The 24401-nt window shown below is 40.2% G+C and overlaps 1 protein-coding gene across 4 annotated transcripts in view; it reads left to right on the top strand.

Moving 5' to 3' along the window:
* EPG5 (ectopic P-granules 5 autophagy tethering factor) overlaps positions 1 to 24401 on the top strand; it is a 101467-nt gene that overhangs the window by 22920 nt on the left and 54146 nt on the right. For 2 of the 4 annotated variants that reach the window (XM_072732280.1, XM_025997047.2), the window contains exons 10-19: positions 3145 to 3300; positions 6704 to 6861; positions 7959 to 8113; positions 10425 to 10565; positions 15290 to 15454; positions 17636 to 17755; positions 18385 to 18644; positions 22171 to 22311; positions 23695 to 23839; positions 24066 to 24263. In XM_072732280.1, the coding sequence (XP_072588381.1) occupies positions 3145 to 3300; positions 6704 to 6861; positions 7959 to 8113; positions 10425 to 10565; positions 15290 to 15454; positions 17636 to 17755; positions 18385 to 18644; positions 22171 to 22311; positions 23695 to 23839; positions 24066 to 24263 (1639 nt within the window). The remainder of the gene's footprint in view (positions 1 to 3144; positions 3301 to 6703; positions 6862 to 7958; positions 8114 to 10424; positions 10566 to 15289; positions 15455 to 17635; positions 17756 to 18384; positions 18645 to 22170; positions 22312 to 23694; positions 23840 to 24065; positions 24264 to 24401) is intronic. The other 2 variants (XM_072732282.1, XM_072732281.1) reach the window with 1 other exon arrangement.

Below are 24401 nucleotides of genomic sequence, written 5' to 3'. Positions count from 1 at the left end.
TGTATGCTTCAGGTCTGATTTATCATAAAAGTAAGAATTTTTTTTCACCATCTGACAGATAGGAATTCCATAAATGCTTCCAGTCAGAATATGTGGTTAATTACATCAAATTTAACTAATTTGCTAGGTAATTATCCTTGGAGTCAAGGTCCTCAAAGCAGTTGCTGGGTTGAACTGGGCCAGAGAAACTCAACTCAGTAAAGGAAAATGAAGCCTCTTTGAAGCTTTTTTCCTTTTCCTGTGCTCCCTGTTTTCTTCTGCCTTCTTGTTTTGCCTGGGAATTGTCACTTAGCTGTGGAAGATTGGCAGTAGCTCTTTTGTGTCATTGTTTCCCTCTTGCCGCTCTTATTTATTCCTATTCTGATTTTCTGGTAAATACCATTTAAAGAAAGTTGCAAAGACTTCCGTCAGTGGCCACTGTATTTGAACTGGGGAAAGCATCACCATTTATTTGATTGAAAAATGGATTTATGCTTTTATTTCCAAGTATGAATAAATTTGGAGAACATGTACTGCTTTTCATTGAAGAATTGATTTTATATCCCCTTTTCTGCATCATTAAATTTTCTGTCTTTCCTGTCATTCCCTACAGCATATCAGTATGCTGTTATTTCTTCTAATCTCTCTTCTCTCCAAAAAAATCCTCTAAAACTTCTCCCCTTCTCCAGTTATGTTTCTAAAACAAAATGGATTCTAATTAGTTTATTTTCGATGTGTATCCATGTACTTTGTAAAGCCAGGTAAATGATTATAGGATGCCCTGCAAGGCTGGGGGGTGACTTTTAATATCTTAAGAAAGCATTCAGTAGAGGATAATGAAAAAAAGATGATGGAAGGAAGGATGGCTGATGACTTGAAGAGTAATTTCTTAAGAGCTAAAAGCCCATATACTTCTTATCAGAAGTCAGACGTTTATTCTCTGATACTGCTCGGTAAAATAAGGTAAAATCTGTCCTTGGGTTTGTAGATGTGATACAGGATCAATTGTTCACTAAATGCCAGGTGTGTACCTCCTTGTTTTATTCTCCCAATAACTCTGTAGGAAAGACATTGTTATTTATTGCTTTAAGGTCACCATTCACTCTATAATATTTGTGTAAATATTTACAGCTGATGATTATAATATAGTATGACTATTCTTTCTTTGTTTTCCATCTGCTTTCTTTTCTTTGTATCTATCACAGATTCTTCTTCTTCTTCTTTTTTTTTTTTTTAAGATTTTATTTATTCATGAGAGACAGAGAGAGAGAGAGGCAGAGGCAGAGACACAGGCAGAGGGAGAAGCAGGCTCCATGCAGGGAGCCTGACACGGGACTCAGTCCTGGGTCTCCAGGATCCCACCCAGGGCCGAAGGTGGCACTAAACCACTGAGCCACCTGGGCTGCCCACAGATTCTTCTCATACCTTCCAGTTGTAGAACAGTCTCTTTCTTCAGGTCATCTATCAGTTCTAGTTTTTTCCCTCCATTCCTGTGTGAACTCTCCACAGTCAGGCTTTCCCCCTTATACTCCCCAGCCAGTTCTTAAGAATGAAAGTTGCTAATGATCTCTGTTCTACTGATCCAGCGGCCAGTTCTGAGTCTTCCTCCTCCTTTACATCTCTCCCACAGTTTACATAGCTTTCTCAGAGTTGCCCACTTTCCCCTTAAAACATTTTGTTTGCTTGATTTCTAGGATCCCACATTCTCCTGGTTCCTCCTCCACTTCCCTGATGGCTCCTTGGTTATATTCATCCTCACTCCCAAACATCTGGAGGTCAGAGCACCTCAGGGCTCAGTTCCTGGACCTCTTCTCTCCATCTAAACTTGCTCTTGGGACCTCATCCATTCTCATGTCTTTAAATATCATCTAAATACTGTTATGATTCTCAGAGTTCTATTTCCAGCCCAGGCTTCTCTCTTAAGCTTGTAAGTCCAGCTGCCAACTCAGCACCTCCACTTGCATGACTCACAAATATCGTAGTATTAATACACCCAACAGACCTCCCTTGCTTCACCTCCCAAACCACTCCTCCATGGCCTTCCCAATTTCAGTAGGTGGCAACTTTATTCTTATGGTTGCTCGGGCCAGAATACTTGTTGTTACCCTGACTTTTTTACACCCCACATCCAGTGTAACAGCCAATTCTGTCATTTCTACCTTCAAAATACCATCTGTCATCAAATCCGAGATGCCACCAATTCTGAAGATATATTTTGTGTGCCTCTAAGAAAGAAAACTACCAAAATGAGACATGTTATCAGTTTATTTTATTTATTTATTTATTTATTTTTTATGTTATCAGTTTAATATACATTCCAGTTGCAGGGGTTAGTGTGTGAAAGGTGTGCATCCTTTTGAACTAATGAAACATGCCATTTCCAGAATCCAGCTGCTTCTCCTCGCCTTCACTGCTACTACCCTAGTTCACGCTCAGGTATTTCTCCCTGATTATAATTATAATAGCCTTCCGACTTAATCTTCCTGCTGTTGCCCTGGCTTTTTCCCCTCAGCTTATTCTCACAACAGCCAGTGTTGCCTGTAAAGATAAGACAGCAGCCCATGTCATCCCCTGGCTCCCAGTCTTATTCAGAGTGAAAGTGTTCACAGTGCCCTGGTCGTCATGGTCTAGTTTCCTGTCACTTTCCTGATTTCTTCTCTAGCTAGTCTCCATCTCACTTAGCTTGCTTTCAGGTGCTGGCTGCCTTGCTATTCGTCCAACCTCCTGAACACGCCTTCGAGCCTTCACACTGCTTGTTTCTTCTACCTGGACACTCTTCCCTTAGAGGTCCCCGTGACCTCTTCCAGTCTTTGCTTCCATGCCCCTCTTTAATGAGGCCTTTTCTGCTCCCAGCCAGCTCCTTTACTCTGGCCAGCTCCAGAGAAACCTTAGGCCCCTCCCCTACTTATTTTCCTCATCGTCACTTATAACCACATGACAGACTATATTTTTCACTTTATTTTGTTTATTGACTGTTTGTTCTCCACTAAATGTAAGCCGCATGAGGGTAGGGTTTGTCCCCCCACTGAATTCTCTGTAGAGCCTAGAAGATAGTAGGTGTTCAATAAATATGTATTGAATAAATGAGTGCTTCAAATATAATATAAAGGTGCCAGGGTTGAGCGTATTAACGAAAAATGCCGTATTGCCTTTCCTCCTGCTCAGGATGACCCTGGGTTATGTGAGCGATCATTGGGCACAGTTTGTGAGCTACAACCGAGGCCTGGGTCTGGCCCAGCAGCCCTATTCTCTGGAGAAACTACAGGTTGAATTTGATGAGCTGTTTTTGAGAGCTGTCCTACATGTGCTGAAAGCCAAAAGGTAAGATGTATGATGAAAATTGTTGAGAAGTGGCTACTTGGCTAGTGAGAAAGATTGGTGTGAAAGTCACTGACTGCAGTAGATCTCTTACAGTAATATCTAAGTGTTATTTCATCTATTTCTTATCTTGGGCAAATTCATGGTCTTTAATTTCCTTCTTGTAGTGGTGACTGAAATGCTCTCTTTTTAAGGTTTCTTTCAATCTTAAAATAACCTCATTCTGATAGCTTAGTTTTGCCACCCTGCACTTTTGGGGCCCCCTTGAACAAGGGATGAATTCTGCTGCATGCTCACCTCAGTACCTGAATGAGGCAGGGTAGGTGCTCAGTGCACAGTATAAATGGTTTGCCCATTTTATGGTTCAAGTTGTCTTACCGTAACGGTTTCAAGATCTAGGCTTCTTGTGAGTCCTGGTCCCCGTCTTGGTTGTGTAAATGCTGTCTTCTGATCATTTGTCTTTGTTGCTGCTTATAGCCTCAGTTATACTGGAGGCAGAGGCAGGGGCCCAGTGGTGCCTCCTGTACTGTCTTCACTGAGCTTCTGGCTGCGTGTAGGGCAAGTTCTGCCAAGCTTTGTTGCCCTCTGCTAGCAGAGGTTTGCTGGCCTCCAGCCCCACTCACAAGCTGCCAGCTCTTCCCCACCTTTGCCTTCCTCTGAGTTGTTTGCTTCCTCTTGCCATGGGTCTCTTAGTTCCAGCCCTTTATTTGTTGTGCGCTGTGTAGTGGCTTTAAGTCTTGCCTGCTGTTTACTGTCAACTTGGGCCAGTCACCTCATATTTTTCTTCTCATTATCTTCATTTATAAAATAGGGATGAGGCACCTGGGTGGCTCAGTGGTTGAGGGTCTGCCTTTAGCTCAGGTCCTGGGATCAAGTCATGCATTGGGCTCCATGCAGAGAGCCTGCTTCTCCCTCTGCCTATGTCTGTGCCTCTCTCTCTATGTCTTTCATGAATAAATAAATAAAATCTTAAAAAAAAAATAAAATGGGGTTGATGGGAATGATTTTGCCCATTCCATTAACCTCATGAGTATGTTAGCAGGATGAATGCAGTAATATATATGCAAGTACTTTCTAAACCATGAAGGGCTTTTTACATGTAAGTGGTGGTGGTTCTTTTGTGGTTTCAGAGGAAGAATAGAATAACTGCTTGCTTTGAGAAATATCAGAACTCCTTAACTAAATCTTAAACACTTTAGGTACTCAGAAGGCATGGGTCTAAAATAAATAGAACTTGGGCTTAGAAATTTATCTTTAGACTTTTTGTTACACATTCTGTGTTGTCCATAAATTTGGCAGTCTAATGAGGTACACCAGATCTTGTGCAGACCCCTGCCAGAGAGTCAGGAGTGGTCGGCCAGCTCTGGTCTCCTTTTACTTGTCCTTGTGACTGCTCAGCGGAGATGGAAAGCTCTCACTGTGGTTACCAGCTCTTAGAGTTTGAGCTGTGAACACTCCCATAGCATCATACACGTCATTCACAAAGATGATAATCATCTTACACTTTAAAATATTGAGACTGTTATTCTTAGTGTGATTTATTTCAGGAAAGAAATTTTATCAGAATCAGATACTCAAAGCCTTGAAATTTAAATTTATTTGGCACTCCAGTAGAAATTTCTGACAGTGGTTATCCCCCAGCCTAAAGCAAAACAAACCCAAAAGATGGCCAAAACTTAAAGCAGACTTATTGCATATCTGCCATACAGAGAATTTGTAGCCTGAAATACACAGTCCTGTGACATTACTTTTAAGGTCTCTGCAATTTCCCCTCATTGTTTTAGGATAAATTATACAACAGTGTCAGATCCTATGGGAGGTGTTAGGATAATTAATAAGACAGAAGCTTGGCCCACCTGAACTTATAGTTTCTTCAACCCTTGCTCAGGAGTCTTGCTTTTGCTTTTCAGAATCCAGGTCAGTGGCGGTTTGGGCCACCAGCAGCCTCATGGCCTATAGATGTGGGTCAGGCATGCGCTGTTCATTCCTTTTTCTTTTTCTCTTAAAAAGCTTTGTTTATAATCAGTCACTTTGTAGCTTTGCCCAAAATATAGCAATAGTTTTGAGTGCCTCCTTGTTTTTTTAAAGGTTTTTTTTTTTTTTTTTAAGGTTTTATTTATTTGAGAGTGAAAGAGAGAGAGAGAATGTGAGCAGAGGGAGGGACAGAGGAAGAGGGAGAAGCAGACTCCCGATGAGTAGGGAGCCTGATATGGAACTCCATTCCAAGACCCCAGGATCATGACCTAAGTGGAAGGCAGACACTTAACTGACTGAGCCACCCAGGCACTCCAAGATTTTTTTGAGATAAAATTCATGTAACAAAATCTTAATGAACATTTACTGAGTGTTGATTGTTTTCAAGATATTGGTTTAGGTAGTGGATAATTAAAATACGAGGCTTTATACATTGTGGTTTATTCAAAGATGAACAAAACCTGTTTTCTTGCTCTCAAATTGTTGTGGCGTATGTGTGTATGTAAATTACAGCAGCTTGAGGCATTTCTCACTGTGTGATTTAAGGAGCACATGAGTCTGAGTCAACCAGGGTAACTAGAACATGCAAATCTTGGGCCCCAGCTGTGACCTACAAAATAAGGATCTCTGTAGGCAGGCCTTGGAGTCTGCATTTTCCACAAAGTCTCCTTGTGATTTTTCTGCCTACTCCAGTGTGAGAACCACCAGTCGAGGTTATGATATTGCCAAAGTCAGGCATGGATGGAACTCTGAAATAGTGCTGAGGAGGAAATCAGGAGGGCTTCACAAATGGGGGGATGGCAGCTTGGAGGTATGAGGTTCTTGCCAGGCTTGTCCAGGCTCAGTCTAATACTCTGAACTCAGCGAGGGCTCTGGTTAGAAACGTGGGTCTGAGCTATATAGTGGAAGCATTTGAACTTGGGACTGAGGAGTTTGAATTTCATTTGAGGATGAGTAGGGATTCCCTGGAAGGTTTTGATTCTCCTCCCACTCATTGCACTTGTGTCAGTGTGCACACATAACCTGCACATATGCTCAGACACATATATATCCACATCTAAGCATCTCTTATCTCCCAGGTCTTTGGTTCAAAACACAGCTCTGTCTTTCACTACCCTTTCTGTGCCTTAGTATCTTTATGTGTAAGTTGGGGATAGTCTCAATAATAAAACTTGCCTTGGTTTTAGCGAGGGGGGAGTGAGATGGTTTCTATGGCAGGGTGATTAGAACAGTACCTGGCACAGACTAAGTGCTTTGTGAGTATTGTTACTGTTACCCATTCTTGAGGTGTTGATGGCTGAAGCTGGTTAGAAAAATTGCTGTTAGAAAAATTGTGATTTAAGAACCTTTTTCTCTACCAAAGCAGGTCTGCTTGCTTTCTCAGTGAAGTTGACTGATATATGAAATTATTCCTACTCTTTAAAACATGCAGACTTGGCATTTGGCTGTTTATGTCAGAGATGCCCTTTGGAACGCTGTCCGTCCAGATGCTCTGGAAGCTCTTCTACCTCATGCACCAGGTGGAGAGTGGGAATCTGGAGAAGCTCTGCATCACTCTCCTGCCTGCTGAGTGCAAGAAGCAGCTCCAAGGTACAGCCTGGTCAAAACGTGTAGCACAGATCTTTTCCTACCCTGTGGGCCTTTGCTTTCATGACTTTATTCTCTTTATTTTTGGAAGGACTAAGAGAATATTTTACTCCACATACTCATATGTAATAATTTTAAAATTCAAAAGACTGCTTTATTATTTTGACATATTAGAATGATAATTCCTGTTTTCATTATTCATGAAATGCTCTGGGTAGTAACTTGTTATGATCCCAATTCAGGGTCAGGAAATGAAAATTGGGTTGTAAATGCCTCCATGGAGTTATTTTGAAAGTATAGGACATTTGATGGACTACCTTTGATTTCTCAGATGTAAACACATGGAAAGAAGTATAGGCTTATTGTCTTCCTGCTCTGACAGTTCCATCAGGGGAATGTTTTTTAAACAGACTTTTTTTTTCTTTCTTTCTTTTTTTTTTTTTTCAGATGGCAGACTTTTTTTTTCTAATGTTTTTTCTATAACTGCCTTTGTGACATTTAGTTTTCCGTCACTGTCACAAAGCCGTTTGTCAGTAGTGCCCTCTAGTGACAAAATGTAATATTGCTTACACCTCATCCTACTGTGTACCACATTTAGCAGTATTGCAGTCATGGTCATAATTAATTTCTTGCCCCAAATTTTCATTTATAAGAAAATATCTTTTGCTTGAAATGAATGCTGTGATTGTGCTGAATGTTTCGCTAGTCCTAGCAGTTTTCATTAGTCAGGTCATCATTCATTTGGCTGACAGTTACCACGTTGTTTCAGGTGTGCCTTTGAAGGTGCTTTTCCTGGTGACAAAACCCTTTACCAGTCACTCATGTCACTTAATCTTCAACAACCTTTTAAGGCAGATGAAGAAACTGAGAATTGGGGGTGCTAAGTGTCACATCTGAGGTTACATTATACTAAAGTTGGAATTTCATCTGGTCCCTTTCTTTTTCCCTGAAGCCTGTAGAAATCCATTCTGGAACAAAGAATCTTAAATATTTCTAAATATCTTTTAATTTTATATCTTCTTTCTCTCTGGAAGAATGATTAAAAGTGATATATATTCATTGTTTCCCTATTTCCCAATTTTCTTGCCCTAAACTTGCAGACCCAGAACATTTTGTGAATTTCGAGAAGTGTCTTTCTTCCATGAATAGCTCAGAAGAAATATGCCTTCTGACTACATTTGCTCAGATGGCTCAGGCCAGAAGAACCAATGTGGATGAAGACTTCATAAAAATTATTGTTCTGGAGATATATGAGGTTAGAATAATAAGTTTTAGAAATCAGCTAAAAAATGTTTTCTTTTGGATTATTTGTGCATTGATTCTTTTCGCATTGCTTTAAAAAAAGTGACTAACTTTTGTATTGTCTGCACTTTGGAAGGAGATGGAGAATCAAAGGAATTCAGTTTGCTATAAGGAATATTGAAAATATGAATCATACTCATTTCGTTTCCCTCTACTATCTCTTGACTTTTGCTGCATGAGTTTTGGTGAGGAGTAGACAGTCTGGCACAGCCTGACACTTGGAGTTTTAACACTGTCTGTTTTCCTTCCACCCCACAACACTGCCAATAACATGGAAGCCTGGCTTTTAAGCCAGTTTATTTATTTATTTTTAAAAATATTTTATTTATTTAGAGTGCAAGTGTGGGGGTTGGGGAGAAGGAGAGAATCCGAAGCAGATTCCCCAATGAGCATGGAGCCCAATTCAGGGCTCGATCCCACAACACTAAGACCATGGTCTAAGCCAAAACCAAGAATCTGACGCCTAACTGACTGGGCCACCCAGGTACCCCTTCCAAGCCAGTTTATTTTTTTTATTTATTTTTTTTTATTAAAAAATTTTTTTTAAATTTTTTTTTATTATTTATCCATGATAGTCACAGAGAGAGAGAGAGAGAGGCAGAGACACAGGCAGAGGGAGAAGCAGGCTCCATGCACCGGGAGCCCAACGTGGGACCCGATCCCGGGTCTCCAGGATCGCGCCCTGGGCCAAAGGCAGGCGCTAAACCGCTGCGCCACCCAGGGATCCCCCAAGCCAGTTTAAATGAGATGGTGGAAAGAAGACTGACACTACAGCTAGAAGACTTGCATTTTTTTTCTTTGCTAGTAATTGCCCATCTCACAGCTGAAAAGGCACCCCACCATTCTGGGCTTAGCTCCCTCAGCTATAAAATGATAGGCTGGGATCAGATGTTTGCCTTCACCTTCTCACTGAGCCATCTGTAACAGAAAGAGAGTAGATTCTGGACCCCTGCATGTCTAGAGACATAATCCAAAGTGGTTATCAGGATTTTTGAGTTTTGTATATTTAAAAAGATGCATATTTTCCATGTAGGCTGTCATTTATCTGTTTGTCTTCATTAAAAAATATTTCTTCCAAACTATTCAAGTAAACTGAAATAAAATTACATTTGAGGAAGATTCCCTGAATTTATTACCTTCTCCCTAATACTGTGGTTTGAGAATGATAGAACTGGATGATATAAAGTTCTTTTCCAGGGTCAAATACTAGGCTATTCCTATACTTGTATTTTGTACTCACAGTTAAGGCCTAAATGGATCTGGAATTCTAGACTTTCTTTATGCTATGAGATTATTGCAGGGGGTGGGAGGCAGGGCTATTTTCACACAGTAAGTGGTATTCTCAAGGTCTCTTGTGAAAGTAACATTTGTGCTTTTGAATGTTTTGAGAGTTTTGGCCAATATAGTAAAAATTGCATTGTGTATTACATTCAGATTCTGTGTGTGTGCGTGCATATGTGCATATAGTGTGAAATAGAAGCAATACTTAACCTTATGGAGATGCACCTTCACCTTTTTTGATTGTTATTTTTCTCTTCTATTCCCTTGTTTTGTTTTTTAATGTTCTCCATTGACATCAGTGGATTGTAACTTGTCCTTTGGAATACAGTATTTAAGAGTAGCTGGTACATGTTGATATTTTAGAAGAGCTTGTCTTTGGAGATCTTAAATAAGATAAGATTTAAGGAGAGAATAGATATTTCTTTGAAATGCATTCTGATTTTCCTCATTTTAGCAATTTTTTCAATTTGAAAAAGTTTTTACACCAAGGTTTTTATAGTGAAAGGACAATTTTATTTTATTTTATTTTTTTAAAGATTTTATTTATTTATTCATGAGAAACAGAGAGAGGCAGAGACATAGACAGAGAGGGAGAAGCAGGCTTTATGCAGGGAGCCCGATGGGGGACTTGATCTCGGGACCCCTGGATCACACCCTGAGCCAAAGGCAGACGCTCAACCACTGAGCCACCCAGGCATCCCAAAAGGACTATTTTATAGCCACAGAAAGACTTTGGGATATACTTCCTGTACTCGCACTTGAAGTCATTGTTACATAGTTGCTTCCTGTCTCCTCCTGACTCCTCAGGGTAGACAGCCCTTTGAAGGTCTGACATCTTTTGAACATGGTGTGATGTGAGGCTCCATGTGAGATTCTTTATTTGAAAAGAAAAGAATCCTTGAAAACATCCTAAGTGAATTATGGAACTTTGTTTTGACTGATAATTGACTGAAAGTGCCATCTCCACCTCCTCCCACTTTTAGGTATCTTATGTCACCCTGTCTACCAGAGAGACTTTTTCAAAGGTTGGTCGGGAGCTCTTAGGGGCCATCACAGCTGTTCACCCTGAGATAATTTCTATCCTTTTGGATCGAGTTCAAGAAACCATTGACCAGGTGGGAATGGTAAGGGCACTGTTTTGTTTGTTTGCTTTGCTTTTTTTTGTTCTCTTAAATCCTACACCAATGGAGCAATGAGAAGAATAGGTTGTTGGACATGACTGAGGCACAGGTGCAAGCAGGGTGAAGAGAGAACATACTGTGTACCGGGCTCTGCCATTTGTCACACCTGTGAACAGAAAGCTGCGATTGCTTCTCTTTAATCTCCTCCAAGTGACTTTCCCACCTGCCTCAATGACAGGTTTTCCTTTTAATTGAAGTCTTCAGTTAACAATAGTTGACATTTCAAAGTTTGTTTGGCTCTCATAGTTTTTATATTTTATACTCAGAAGAAAACAACCCCAATAAGAAGGTAGGCGCTATTTACATCAGCCAAAAGCAAAATTAAAAGTGGTAATTTAAATTGAACAGGACACATAGAGTGGATTTCTGTCATTTGTCACAATCCCTTTTGTAATCTTCATCGATGTTAAAAATAGCTGTATTGTGATATAATTCACATGGCATACAATTAATCTATTTAAAGCATGTAAGTCAATGGTTTTTAGTATATTCATAGAGTTGTGTCATCATCACCACTCTCAGTTTTAGAACACTTTCATCACCTCGGAAAGAAACCATACATCCTTTTGCTGTCACATTCTGTCTTTCCATCCCCTCTAGCCCTAAGCCACCACTAATCTACCTTCTGCCTCTAGAGATTTGACTCTTCTTGACATTTGGTATAAATGGAGTCAGACAGTATGTGGTCTGTGGCTGACTTCTTTTATTTAGCGTAATGTTTTTCAGGTTCATTCATGTTGTAGACTGAGTCAGCACTTCATGCCTTTTAATGGCCAAATAATATTCCATTATGTGGATGTACCACTTTAAAATACATATGCTTAATGAAGATTTTCTTCTTCATTTCTAAGAATGCTATAATGTGTGAGTTTTTCTAATGGCAGGTAGTCATGCATCATAACTTGAACAATTAAAGTTCTTTTCTGCATGGTGCTTGCAAAGGGCCCTTCCTCCTGTAGTCACTGCATTACTCCTATAGGATAGAGGACTGATAACTCTCATTGCTTCATCACATTCATAAGTGGGCAAATTCCAGTGAAAGATTCGTTTATGAAACATAGATTTTTCTAAATGAAGAATAAATAATATGCTTTTCTTGGAGGAGTACATGGTACTTTATTTTACGTTAAGCAATTGAATTGTGGCAAATTATGCACAACATAAAAATACCATTTTAACCCTTTTTAAGTTCAGTGACATGAATACATTCACACTGTTTTGCTGCCTACCATCACCATCACCATCACCATCATCCATCAACACAACTCTTCATCTTTTTTTTTTAATACTTAATTAATTTATTTGAGAGAGAGATAGCAAGAGAGAGAGAGCACAAGCAGGAGGAAAAGGGCAAAGCAGGTTCCCCACTGAGCAGGGAGCCTAACATGGGACTTGATCCCAGGACCCCAGGATCATGACCTGAGCCAAAGGCAGAAGCTTAACCAACTGAGCCACCCAGGCATCCCTCAACTCTTTTCATCTTGCAAAACTGAAACTCGGTACCGTTGAAACAGTACGTCCCCATTCCCTCCATCCTCCACCCTCCAGCCCTGGCAACCAACATTCTGCTTTCTCTCTCTGTGAGTTTGACTATTCTAGGTACCTCATATAAGTGAAACTATACAGTATTTATCCTTCTGTGATTGGCTTATTTCGTTTAACATATTCTTGTCATGTTTATGCATGTCATAGCATGTGTCAGAATTTCCTTTTTAAGCTAGAATATTTTGTTTTATCTGTTCATCTGTTGATGGGCACTCAGATTGCTTCTACCTATTGGCTACTGTGAGTAATGCAGCTCTGAACATAAGTATACAGCTCTCTGAGACCATGCTTTCAATTCTTTTGGGTATATACCCAGAAGTAGAATTACTGGAAATAGGATAATTCTATTTTTCAGTTTTTGAGGCATCAGCATACTGTTTTCCATAGTGGCAGTAGTCCTTTTTAGGAAAAGCATTGTATCCCACTGCAATATGATTATATTCAGATGAAAAGCCTTTTATATGCAATATACAGGAGCATGGTTTTGGTTGCTCAGTTTTGAGTAATTATCCAATAGAATGAGTCCCGAAGAAATATATGTAGGGGTCACAGGATTCTTTCCATTTGACTGAGCTCATCATCATTTTCTCCTAAGTGTTTTTCTGGCTTTGGCTACACTTAGATTTTAACTTTGGTCGAGTAGTAAACTGCCCAGAGATACTTCGTTGTAAAACTTGGGACCACAAGGTTTTAGAGCACATCTTCTAAAAGGTGCTTCCATTCTCTTTAAAACTGTGTTCTGTGAACTTGCTGACATCTTTGGAGGGACTTGTTCAAATGCTCTAGGCCTTTAGATGAATAGGATAGCTTTGAATATTTTTGTTGTCACCCTGGGATAATCAGGAATCAGACTAGCCCCAGAGCCTGGGAATGATCTTTGGGCTCTACAATCTTCTAGTTTTCAAATGTTGAACCATTATTATTCCCTGGAATAAAAGCCACTTGATCATGGTGTAATATTCTTGATATATGTTGATAGATTCAATTTGATAATATTTTTTGTTGGATATTTTTACATGTATATTTATGAGGGGTATTGATTTATAATTGTTATGTCTTTGTTAGATTTTGATTTTAGGGTTATGTCAGCCTCAACATGTGAGTTGGGAAGAATTCCCTCTTCTATTTTTAAAGAGTTTTTGTAAGATTGCTATTAATTCTAACTTGAGTGTTTGATGGAGTTTACCAGTGAAATCATCTGGCCCTAGAGTTTTCTTCATAGGCCCTTGTGATAACAATTTGCATTTTTAAAACAAATATAGTACTGTTCAGATTTTTATTTTTCCTTAGTTTTGCTAAGTTATATTTTTAAAGGTATTTCCCCATTTCATCTAACTAGTTGAATCTGTTGACATAGAGTTTTTGGTAATATTTCCTTGTTAACCTTTTAATGTCCCTAGGGTCTTTTGTGATAGCCACACTTTGATTCTTGGTGGACAGATCCATGCTATCCCATTATTTTATCTAGCTAGGATAAGTGTTTTTCTGGATAGATCTCACTGCTTTACTCATTGTTCTAGAACCATTATTTTACCCTTTCTTTCATATTTTCACAGGGTATAGTAGGATTTTTCCATCTTCAAAATTTCTGTTTTACCATTTTATTCAGAATATTTAAGACCTTTATTAATAAGTTCTCATGAAAATTTAAGTATGTGAGTGCACACACACAGAGGAAAGGAAAAGTTTCTTTAAAATTTATCCTTTCTACTGTTCTTTCTCATTTTGTTTTGCTTCTCACTGGGAGCAGTGCAGGAACCTGAAAAATACCAGAATGTATGTTCTGGATCTGTGTTGTCCAATATAGTAGCCACTAAGTACATATAACTATTGAGTCCTTGAAAGATGGCTAGTCCAAATTGAGATGTACTGTAAGTATAAACTACTCACTGGGTTCCAAGACTTCTATGAACAAAAAGTATGTAACATGTCTCAATAGGTCTGTGTAACAATTACATGTTGATGTATTGGATTAAATAAAATATGTTATTAAAATCAATTTTATGTGTTTCATTTAACTTTTTAAAAAATGTGGGTATTAGAAAAATTAATATTACATATGTGGCTTGTATTATATTTCCACTGGATAGCACTGTTTTAGACATTATAAAATAAATTGCTCTTCTGATCAGTCTCCCTTAAAGCAAACTATTGAGTGAACCCAGATTTATCTTAATTTGTACACATGGATGTGATATTCAGAAAGTGATGCTCTAGACTTTTTGTAAACATGATTGAAAAAACTTTTTATTATAGAATCTTTCAAATCTATAGAAAATAAGGTAAAGGATCCCTGTGTGCCCATCATCCGGTTTCAGCAGTTACCAACTCTTGTTTGATCTTGTTTCATCTTTACCTCCATCCACTCCTTGTCCCTCTTCCCCAGATTGCTCAGAGGCTAACAGAAATATCTTTTTAAATGCCACAGAAGAAATAATAGTTTTTTTTTTAATAGTTGACATGCGATATTATATTCGTTTCAGGTGTACAACATAGTGATTCGACAATTGCATACATTATGAAATGATCACCAGGATAAGTGTAGTCACCATCTGTCACTCTACAGAGTTATTACAATATCATTGACCGTCATCCCTGTGACTTATTTATTTTATAACTGGAAGCCTGTACCTTTTTCACCCATTCCCTTATGCCTCTCCCCTCTGGCAACTACCAGTTTGTTCTCTGTAGTTGAGTCTATTTCTGTTTTTTGTTTGTTTAAATAACTATTTAAAGTGCTAAGTCTCTCCATAAAATGAATGACTGTCTCCTCATTTATCCTGGCTTTAAATTTGGGTCTTGATATGGTGGTTTTCTTAAATGGAGGTATATCAATTTGTATATAATAAGAGGTTATTGACCTTTACAAAGAGTAGCAAAATGTGCTTTTGGTGTATCATTAGTTATTTTATTTGGCTGGCTGTGATGTCCATTTCAGTAGTCTAACAGTATTTATTTCATTTGGTTGTCCATGATGTTCATTTCATTTGTCTAACAATCAAACAAAATCCCACTTCCTCTTGGAAATATTTTTTACAAGCAGTTTAATAATATAATACTGTAGTAATAGAGGATTGTTCGTAAGTTTCGATCTTAATTGTCCTCATTTTCTTTTAAATAAGGTTTCTTTATACTTGTTTAAAGAACTGCCTTTGTATCTCTGGCGACCATCTGCCCCTGAGATAGCCGTCATTCGGGATTGGTTACTGAATTATAACCTGACAATGGTGAAGAATAAATTGGCCTGCGTTATTCTAGAAGGACTAAATTGGGGATTTGGTGACCAGGTATGTGTTAAAACCATTCTCTACAGACTGGAGGGTTCTACACGCATCAGTTTTAAAGAAATGTTTTCTCAGAACATAAACATTTCTAAGTATCATTTGCAAGGTCTGCAAATTCTGTTAGCTGTGTCAGAGTTTAGGGTCTTTTCTTTAATTCTGTTTTGCAGAGGGACCATCCTTTAAAAGAAGATAAATTGTTCCACAGTGAAAATTCTTGTTTTCCCATAGACTGCTGGCATCTGTTGTGTTATCTCTAGCTATTTACTGAAGTCCCTTTTACTTGCCTCTCCTATCTCTGGTCCCTTTTCCTCCTGCATTTTGTCTTAGATGTCATTGCCAGATTTATCTCCTAAAACATCATGCGTTGGTTAGGAGCCTGGGCTATAAGCCAGCCTGAATGCCCGGGTTCTGTTCCCAGCTCTGCCGTCTTCTGGCTATATGATCCCAAATGCATCCTGAACTCTCAGGGCCTCAGTTGGTCATCCCTCAGTGTGATACTCACATGCTTACCTTGTAGGGTTGTTGCAAGGGTTCAGCAAGTTAGGACATGCAGAACATTTAGGGCAGTTCTTGGTGCACAGTAAGTACTCAGCAGTGGTAGTTTTTGTTCATAATAGTTTATTAATAGTCTTATTAGTAATAGCTTATCATTATTAAGAGTTTGCTATCTATCATATATCTCCAAAGATAGCATGTCAATGATTTTGACTGCTAAACTTACCTTCTCCTTTACCCTAGCCCTTATTAATTAGTTCCTAGATCAAAATGTTTCAATATTGGGCAGCCCCGGTGGCGCAGCGGTTTAGCGCTGCCTGCAGCCCAGGGCGTGATCCTGGAGACCCTGGACTGAGTCCCACGTTGGGCTCTCTGTATGATGCCTGCTTCTCTCTCTGCCTCTCTCTCTATGAATAAATAAATAAAATCTTAAAAAAAAGTTTCAATATTATAAAGGTAAAATTGGAGAGAACTCAGCCCTCTCTCTCTGCCAGATTGTGTTCTGAGCAATCATTTAGTCCTCATAACCATCTTACGTGGTTTGCATGAACTTGACCCCTGTTTGTACAGATGAGAAAACAAGCCAGGCAGCTTTTCTCCCAAAGTGTCCCTGACCACCTGGGCCTGCCCCTGGGTCCATCTGCGGCTTCTCCCAATCCAGTGCTGGTGGGTGAGAGCTGTAGTGGGCTGTTTTTCATCTTTGTGTTTTCTGACTTATGAATAGAACCTCTTAGTCCTCTCTGTCCCAGCAGGCTGTGTGAGGACCTCCCTACAAGAGTCTCTATGAACCTTCGTTAGGAAAATCACTTTCTGTTAAAGGATTAAGAAATGTATTTCTTGGGGCTCCTGGTGGCTCAGTGGGTGAAGTGTCTACCTTTGGCTCAGGTCACGATTCCAGGGTCCTGGGATCAAGCCCCAGAGCCCCATGTCAAGTTCTCCGTCTAACGCGGAGCTTGCTTCTCCCTCTCCCCTCTGCTCATGCTGTCTCTCAGATAAGTCAGTCAGTCAATCAATCAATCCACCCATCTATCTTTTTTTTTTTTTTTTAAGATTTTATTTATTTATTCATGAGACACACAGAGAAAGAGAGAGGCACAGACACAGGCAGAGGGAGAAGCAGGCTCCACGCAGGGAGCCCGATGTGGGACTCGACCCCCGGTCTCCAGGATCAGGCCTGGGCTGAAGGCGGCGCTAAACCGCTGAGCCACCGGGGCTGCCCCCATCTATCTATCTTAAAAAAATGTATTTCTTCAGGTTGCAAAGGAAGATTGGATGGGAAATTCAATAGGCAACTTCAGGCTCCTGAAGGAATATTTTATCTGTGTTGAGTATCTTTTTTTAAAAAGAAATACTTTATTTAGTTAGAGGAGAGAGCGTGTACTTGCATGTGTGTGAGAGATGGAGGGTGAGAGGGGGAGAGAGAGAGAGAGTGTGTCTCAGGCAGAAATCCTGAGATCATGACCTGAGCCAAGATGACTTGAGTTCAAACCTATTTAAGTGCAATGTAATGATTCTTTAAGATTTCAGTGTTTTTTCCTATTGTTAGGGGATGTAATTTTTCGAAAGCTTAGGTTCTACATCCAAGGTCGGTCCTTTTTTACTACTCTTCCTAGTCTTCTTGTTCAAGGGTATGTTAAAAAAAAAAAAAAATCAAGATGGCACGTTTGTGATTATTTTTTTCTTTACAAGGGTACCCTTCATCTGGATCAAGCAGTCCATGCTGAAGTGGCTTTAATGATTCTTGAAGCATACCAGAAATACCTTGCACAGAAGCCATATGCTGGGCTTCTTTCTGAAAGTATGAAGCAGGTATTTACTTCTCTTATATATTAACATCTTTATTGTAAATGGCCTGGGTGGATAAAGTTACAGTATTTACTCTTAGGTTACCTGTGAACATTCTGGCCACTTAAGATACTGAAATTGAATTCTGTGGTTGGATAAGGATGTTTCTTTGAGAAGTAGCCTATATATGACCATTTTAATATTGTGGACTTTGATATGAGCTGGAGCTGGAGCTGGTATGTTTTAGCTCAGGAGAATAGACTGTTAAATTTCTAGGAACTTGAAAACTAGATTATTAACCTATTGGTAGCTTGAAAACTGACCACCACAATTGACAAACCGTGTAAATGACCTCCCACACTCCGGGCTGGTTGTTAAAGCGTATTTATCACCACACCATTTGTTGTGTACCAACTTTTGTATTATTACTCATTTCTGTGCACTGACTCAGATCAGGTTCACAAAGTGACTAGCAATTGAGCAGAAGTGGTCAGTTGTGAGAGATTGCGTTGAGTGCTGCAAACACTGACTCCTGGCAAGTAAAATGACCTCTCTTTTGAGGATGTTGTCAATCACAGAAGGAAATGGGCGGGTGAGCTTACTGATTTAATTTGTATGTGACTAATGTGGTTTACAATAAATAATTGTTTTAGGTTTCATATTTGGCCAGTATTGTTCGATATGGAGAGACACCTGAGACCTCATTTAACCAGTGGGCCTGGAACTTGATCTTGAGGTTAAAACTGCACAAAAATGATTATGGAATACAGCAGAATTGTCCAGCTGTGCCCTTCTCCAGCACTGTGCCTGACATGACGGAGTCCCCCACGTTTCATCCTCTCCTGAAGGCTGTTAAGGCAGGCATGCCCATCGGCTGTTATCTGGCCTTAGCTATGACAGCCGTGGGCCACAGGTACAGTGTGGGCTGAGCCCCTAGGGTTGTTGAATCTCATCGTCAGTGATTCTAGTTCTCATTTTTCACATCCCAAGGTCTGAGGCCTCCATCAAACCTATCTAAAGGTGATCAGGACCAAATCATAAGCCTTATTAATGGCTTCTCCAGGGGAAATGGCTGCCCAAATTCATATAAGACAGATATGTTCCAAAAAATCACCTTATACATTATAGACGAGGACAGAGTATATCTGTCCCTCAGAGTGGAATGTTTATGTCAGCAGTAGATACTTTCTTTCCTTGGAACAGAGATCACATAAAAATAATTGGTCATCTGTACTGAATTTTGTTTAAAGTGATGGCAGACTCAGGCTTCTCCCCTAAAGAGTTAAACCTGTCCAGGGGAAAGAAATGTCTGATCAGGTCACATGGCTCTCTGGCGTGACCCCAAAGCTGTCTCTGTCTCTTCCACTGGAGCATTTACCACACTGTTATAGTTGTCTGTTCAGTCTTCTCAGGGATCATCTGTGAGGTCCTAACCCCAGGAACCATGTTGGTCTTGTGTTACCATTTTATCCTTAGTGCTGAAGGCTGTAGCTGGTGCAATCAGCAGCTGGTGCAGGAAGTAAATGAATGAGTTCTTAGTTGATTAAAAATCTTTGTTTTTTTTTTTGAAAAGATCATTTTCCTATGAAATACTAATTTTTTCTAAAATCTCTTTCACCTACATGCTTTCTGGTTCTTGCATTTTAGACTCCCTGTAATACCTTTTTAGCATCCTGATTTCATCATCTTGTTCCACATTGTGTATATTTTCAGGGGGATGCCAGGTGTCCCATCAGCTATTTGTCTTCGGCCTTGTGCCATGAAATGGGGCGATACGATATTATTGGTTAGCTACCTTCACGTTGTTGACAGGGTAGTGGAGATGATGGACAACAAACAATTGGCAGCAGTAAAGATGTTATTGTGGGCCAGATGAGATTGGTAAAGCAGTGCTTCTCCACCCCAGCTGTTCTTTAGAGTCTTCAGAGTGCTTCTCAAACTGCCTGTGCAGTGAAGAGGGTGAGAATCCTGATCGAATTGGTTTGGGGGCCAGTTCTGCAGATTATTCTATGGTACAGCCTGGATTGAGAAGCATTCAAAAGTATGGGCAGAAGGAATTTGAAGGAAGGAGAGATCAGTAGCAGAATATCTACATAGAGTCGCTAAGCTTTGAAGAGGAGTCCTAAGTAGAGAAGGCGTCTGAGGCTAGGGGGTAGAATGGTAATGCTTACCCTCTCCAGGTGACTGCCCACAGTGTTGGGGATTCAGCTACAGACCATCCACCCCCTGCCCCCCACCACCCCACGCCACAGCACTCATACATGCCGAGCAACACCCTTACTGTGTTGTAGTGTAATACTCGTGCACTGCATGCTCCTTGAAGGCAAGGGCACTATCTGTATATCTCCAAAACTTGAACCAGTGGTATTTGATTGCATGAATGTGGGAAGGAGAATTGGGTCTATGAGTAGAGAGGGGGGAGAGGTGGGGAGTGATGAAGAAACACTCCTGACCCAAGCCCATGCTTCACGTTGGTGAATAGAGGTGACCAGGTAGGTGAGTAGGGCCAAAATGCAATGGACAAATTTGAAAGGTAAAAAAGGGTAGAATTGATCCACTGGGACGAGAAGAGATGTTATATAGGTACTTTAGAAGGCACTTCGCATTTTTCCCAGTAGCCCTAGTGTCATTCAGTTTCCTGTACCTGTACACGTTTCTCATCTCTAATATGGGGGTAATGATAGTCCTGGACTTACTTGATGAGCCTTAAGCGAGTGATAATACTTTTAACACATTCAGCACATGGCTGGTCTGTGGATTCTGAAGGTAGTGTTCTGAACTTAATCGTTCTGTGATTTCTCTCATTTCCTGTATTCGTTCTGGGATTGTACTCTTTATTCACTGATGCTACTGTGGGTCTTCCCCAAACATAAATATTTGTTTGGTGCTGATTACTGAATCCTGAATGGGAGTAAAGATGAGAATAAAGTGTTTCCCTTTGGGGCTGACCTCCATCTACCCATTGTCATCAAGGATATATATATTTGTACTAGAACTAACCTAAAACAATCTTATGAATGTGCTTGGGGTTGGGAGCAGATTATGCAGGGATAGAAGTTGTACATGAATAGAACATCACACAGTACAGAAAACAATAGTCAAAGAAATCACCCAGAATCTTTTTTACCCTATTGAAACACTGTGGGTTTTTTTCTGTTTATTTTTACCCATTATTTTTTCCTTTGATCTTTTATGGAAGTTATAATGTATGTATAATTTTGTATATCCGTTGTTTTTCATTCTAATAATAAACATTTCCTGGTGGCATAATCTTTGCACTAATACTTTTATGTTTTGAAATGACATTTTGCCCTAGAATCAAACTAGTATAATCAAACTATAAGGTAAGAAGATGAGAGAAAGAGCCACTTACTTCAACCTCTCTAGCACAGTGAACATTTTGGTGTGATATTGTCCGTTTTTTCCCCTTTTTTATAATTTTTTTTTTTTTTTTTATAATTCTTCTTTGTAATCAGAAGTATAACCTTTTTTTTCCTCCAACGTGAGTATAGTAGAATTTTTCCATGTTGCGCTTGGACATTATATGCATTATTTTTAAAGATTTTATTTATTTATTTTATTTTTTAGACAGAGAGCACGAGTGGGAGGAGGAGCAGAGGGAGGAGGGAGAGGGAAGAAAAAAGAATCTCAAGCAGATTCTGAACTGAGCATGGTGCCCCATGGGGGACTTGATCTCTCAACTGTGAGATCACAACCTGAGCCAAAACTAAGAGTTGGACGCCTAACTGACTAAGCCACACAGGTGCCCCTTGTATGCATCATTTTAAAATGTTGTAATAATACTCGCATTGAATGGATTTTTCCAAAATTTACACAAATCATTTCTGCCTCTGAATCTGTGATTTTAAATAATTTTGAAAAGTGCAACATGGATCATCTGACAAATTTTCCCCACACTTGAGGTTATTTCTTAAAGATAGATTTTCTGAGGTGAGCCAAAGAAATTTTTATGCAAATTGGTTTCAGAAGAATTTTGCCCTTTGTTTATACTAACAGAGTGAACTCACTTTTGAATATTCCCTTCCCTCTAATCCCTTGTGGAAATATGCAGACAGTGAGAGCCCCATGACTCTTAGAAGAAGCACCATTTGAGAAGCAAAATAGGGTCGTGGCGAGTGCTCTGGACTGGAAATTTGCAAACCTGGGTTCTCATTTTGGCCCTACACTAGGAAATTGTGTGAATTGGGCATGATACCTCACCTTTCTCATCTATAAAATTAAAATTTAGTTGAATGGTTTAAGTTCCTTTGTATTTCCAGAGGTCTGATGCTCGTATTTCTGTGTGAAGTTTGGCTCTGCAAAAATGTGTTGGAGACCTGAGATCATTTGGGTGGCAAGTAGGCTGATGGCTCATTAGAAGAACATCATTTCCTGAACTGGCAACCTTGAGTGCTCATTGCCTTTGTCTCTTTTTTTAGCATTGAGAAGTTCTGTGCCGAAGGCATCTCACTGTTGGGAATTCTGGTCCAATCGAGGCATTTGAGAACAGTGGTTCATGTCCTGGATAAGATCCTGCCTTTGTTCTACCCTTGCCAGTATTACCTTCTGAAGAACGAGCAGTAAGTAGAGTACAGCCCAGGGAGTACAGACGACTGTATTTGCAAGTAAAATAGGGAATCATGTAATTCAGTAATGTGTTGTTTGTGAGGCAGAAAACTTCTTCCCTAGTTAGGATGCAGGTTGATGAATAGTGACTCATAATGATTCCAGTTTTATTTTCATGAAAGGTACTTCCCCTTTTCATTTAATTTTAGATTCCTTATAGCTTATTAGTATTTGAAGGAGCAGTTGTTTCCATGAAACCTGGGAATAGTGCTTCTGACATTGAGCAGTAAATGGCTTTGCCATTGTAACGGTAGAAAAACCCATTGCTTTTCATTGTCTGCAGTATTACAAACAGATAAGATACATAGGAAGGTGCTTATTCCATGAGACATTCATAATGTTGAGAAAAGACTTTTGAGGTAATTTCAAAGTTAAGAAGCAAAGTATTATTAGAAAGGCTGTGGTGTATAGGTTGTATTTGCATTATGGGTAAAAGTATATGTGATTTATGGTAAATGAAGTAGCTGCTTGGGGAGGGAGGGAATTAAGGATGGGATATGAATCAAGATTCTTAATTGCACATGGTAAAAATCCGGTGCACACTGATTTCACCAAGAAGGGGATGTGTTGGTTCATGCAACTGGGGACAAAGGCTCATGATTCTAAAGTGGTAGTTTTAGCCAGGGGTGATTTTGACCCTCAGAGGACATTTGGTCATGTCTGGAGATGATTTTGGTTGTCACAACTTGGAGGGGGGTGGAGTAGGAGGCAGTGGGTGGCTGGGCAAGGGGGCGTTTGAGTGCAGGATTGGGAGACATTTAATGTGTTGGGTGTATTTTATTTGGCAGGGAAGGGTCAGGAGGTGTCCTCTGGGCAAAGGGCATTATAGGTGAGATGTGGGGAATGAGGAGGACATTGCCCAGTTAGGTGTGGGGGAGTGCTTCAGGCTGAAAACCCTGAGGAGGAGGGAGATGGGAGGAGGAAGCCGGTACACCCAGGGAGCTGAGGGCACGTCCTGACTGACTGTGGTGGGACCCTACCCCCGCGTCCCACAGGGCCCCTTACACTACCTTGGTTCACACAAGTCAACACCCAATATAGGATTATGGGATGGTTTTCTAGCCATCTACTTTGGGGGGAGTGAGGAGAGATAAAGGGGCACTTGGGCTGTCACTCTTTGACTTGTGTATGTGTTGGTGTGTCTTGGATATAGCTGTAGAGAAGATTCCTTTTAACCCACCTTAAATTTGGAAACTTCATTTTTCTGAATTCTTGAAGATTTATTGAAATCCCTGAATAGAGCTTTGTTTTCTGTTTCCTCATAAGTCATCAGCCCCTGAATATTTTACTGACTTCTGATTAGAAGGTCAGGTATTGATTATCCTGTGTCTTGGCAGGTTTCTGTCACACCTCCTCTTGTTCCTACACTTGGACAGTGGTGTCCCTCAGGGGGTCACACAGCAGGTCACCCAGAAGGTGGCGCAGCACCTGACAGGAGCCAGCCATGGGGACAACGTGAAGCTTCTCAACAGCATGATCCAGGTCAGGCCCTGAGGAAGCCCCTGAATCCACCCTTGCCCACCTTCCCAGTCAAGCATGCTGGTGGTAGCACGTCTGAGTGTTGGTCATTTCAGAGCACTCACCGCAGTGCTTTTGGCCAAAAAACGTCAGCAGATGTGTGCTTGTAGTGAAAGTAGTTGTTTTGCTGGTGTTTTAAGAATGGGAGACTAACTCTTACCTCCACATCACTGGAGCCCTTTCTCCATAGGCTCACATATCCATAAGCACTCAGCCCAACGAAGTAGGTCCCGTTGCTGTGTTAGAGTTCTGGGTTCAGGCTCTAATAAGCCAGCATCTTTGGTACCGAGAACAACCCATCCTCTTCCTTATGGACCACTTGTGTAAAACAGCTTTTCAGCTGATGCAGGAAGACTGTGTGCAGAAGTTGCTCTACCAGCAACATAAGGTAAATCTGTTAGAGAATTTGTCTTTCAATCATTGGCAAGATTGGTCTTGATGGGGCCTAATCTTAGGAACCATAGTCCTGCCAGTGTAGACTCCAGGGAAGCCAAAGGGAAGGATCCCCGAGGAGGAGCCTTGCTCA

Source organism: Vulpes vulpes, chromosome 13 (genome assembly GCF_048418805.1).
Source record: "Vulpes vulpes isolate BD-2025 chromosome 13, VulVul3, whole genome shotgun sequence".
In the NCBI taxonomy this organism is placed as follows: Eukaryota; Metazoa; Chordata; class Mammalia; order Carnivora; family Canidae; genus Vulpes; species Vulpes vulpes.
Note: the sequence above shows the minus strand (reverse complement) of the source record. Positions and strands in the feature narration are given on the sequence as shown.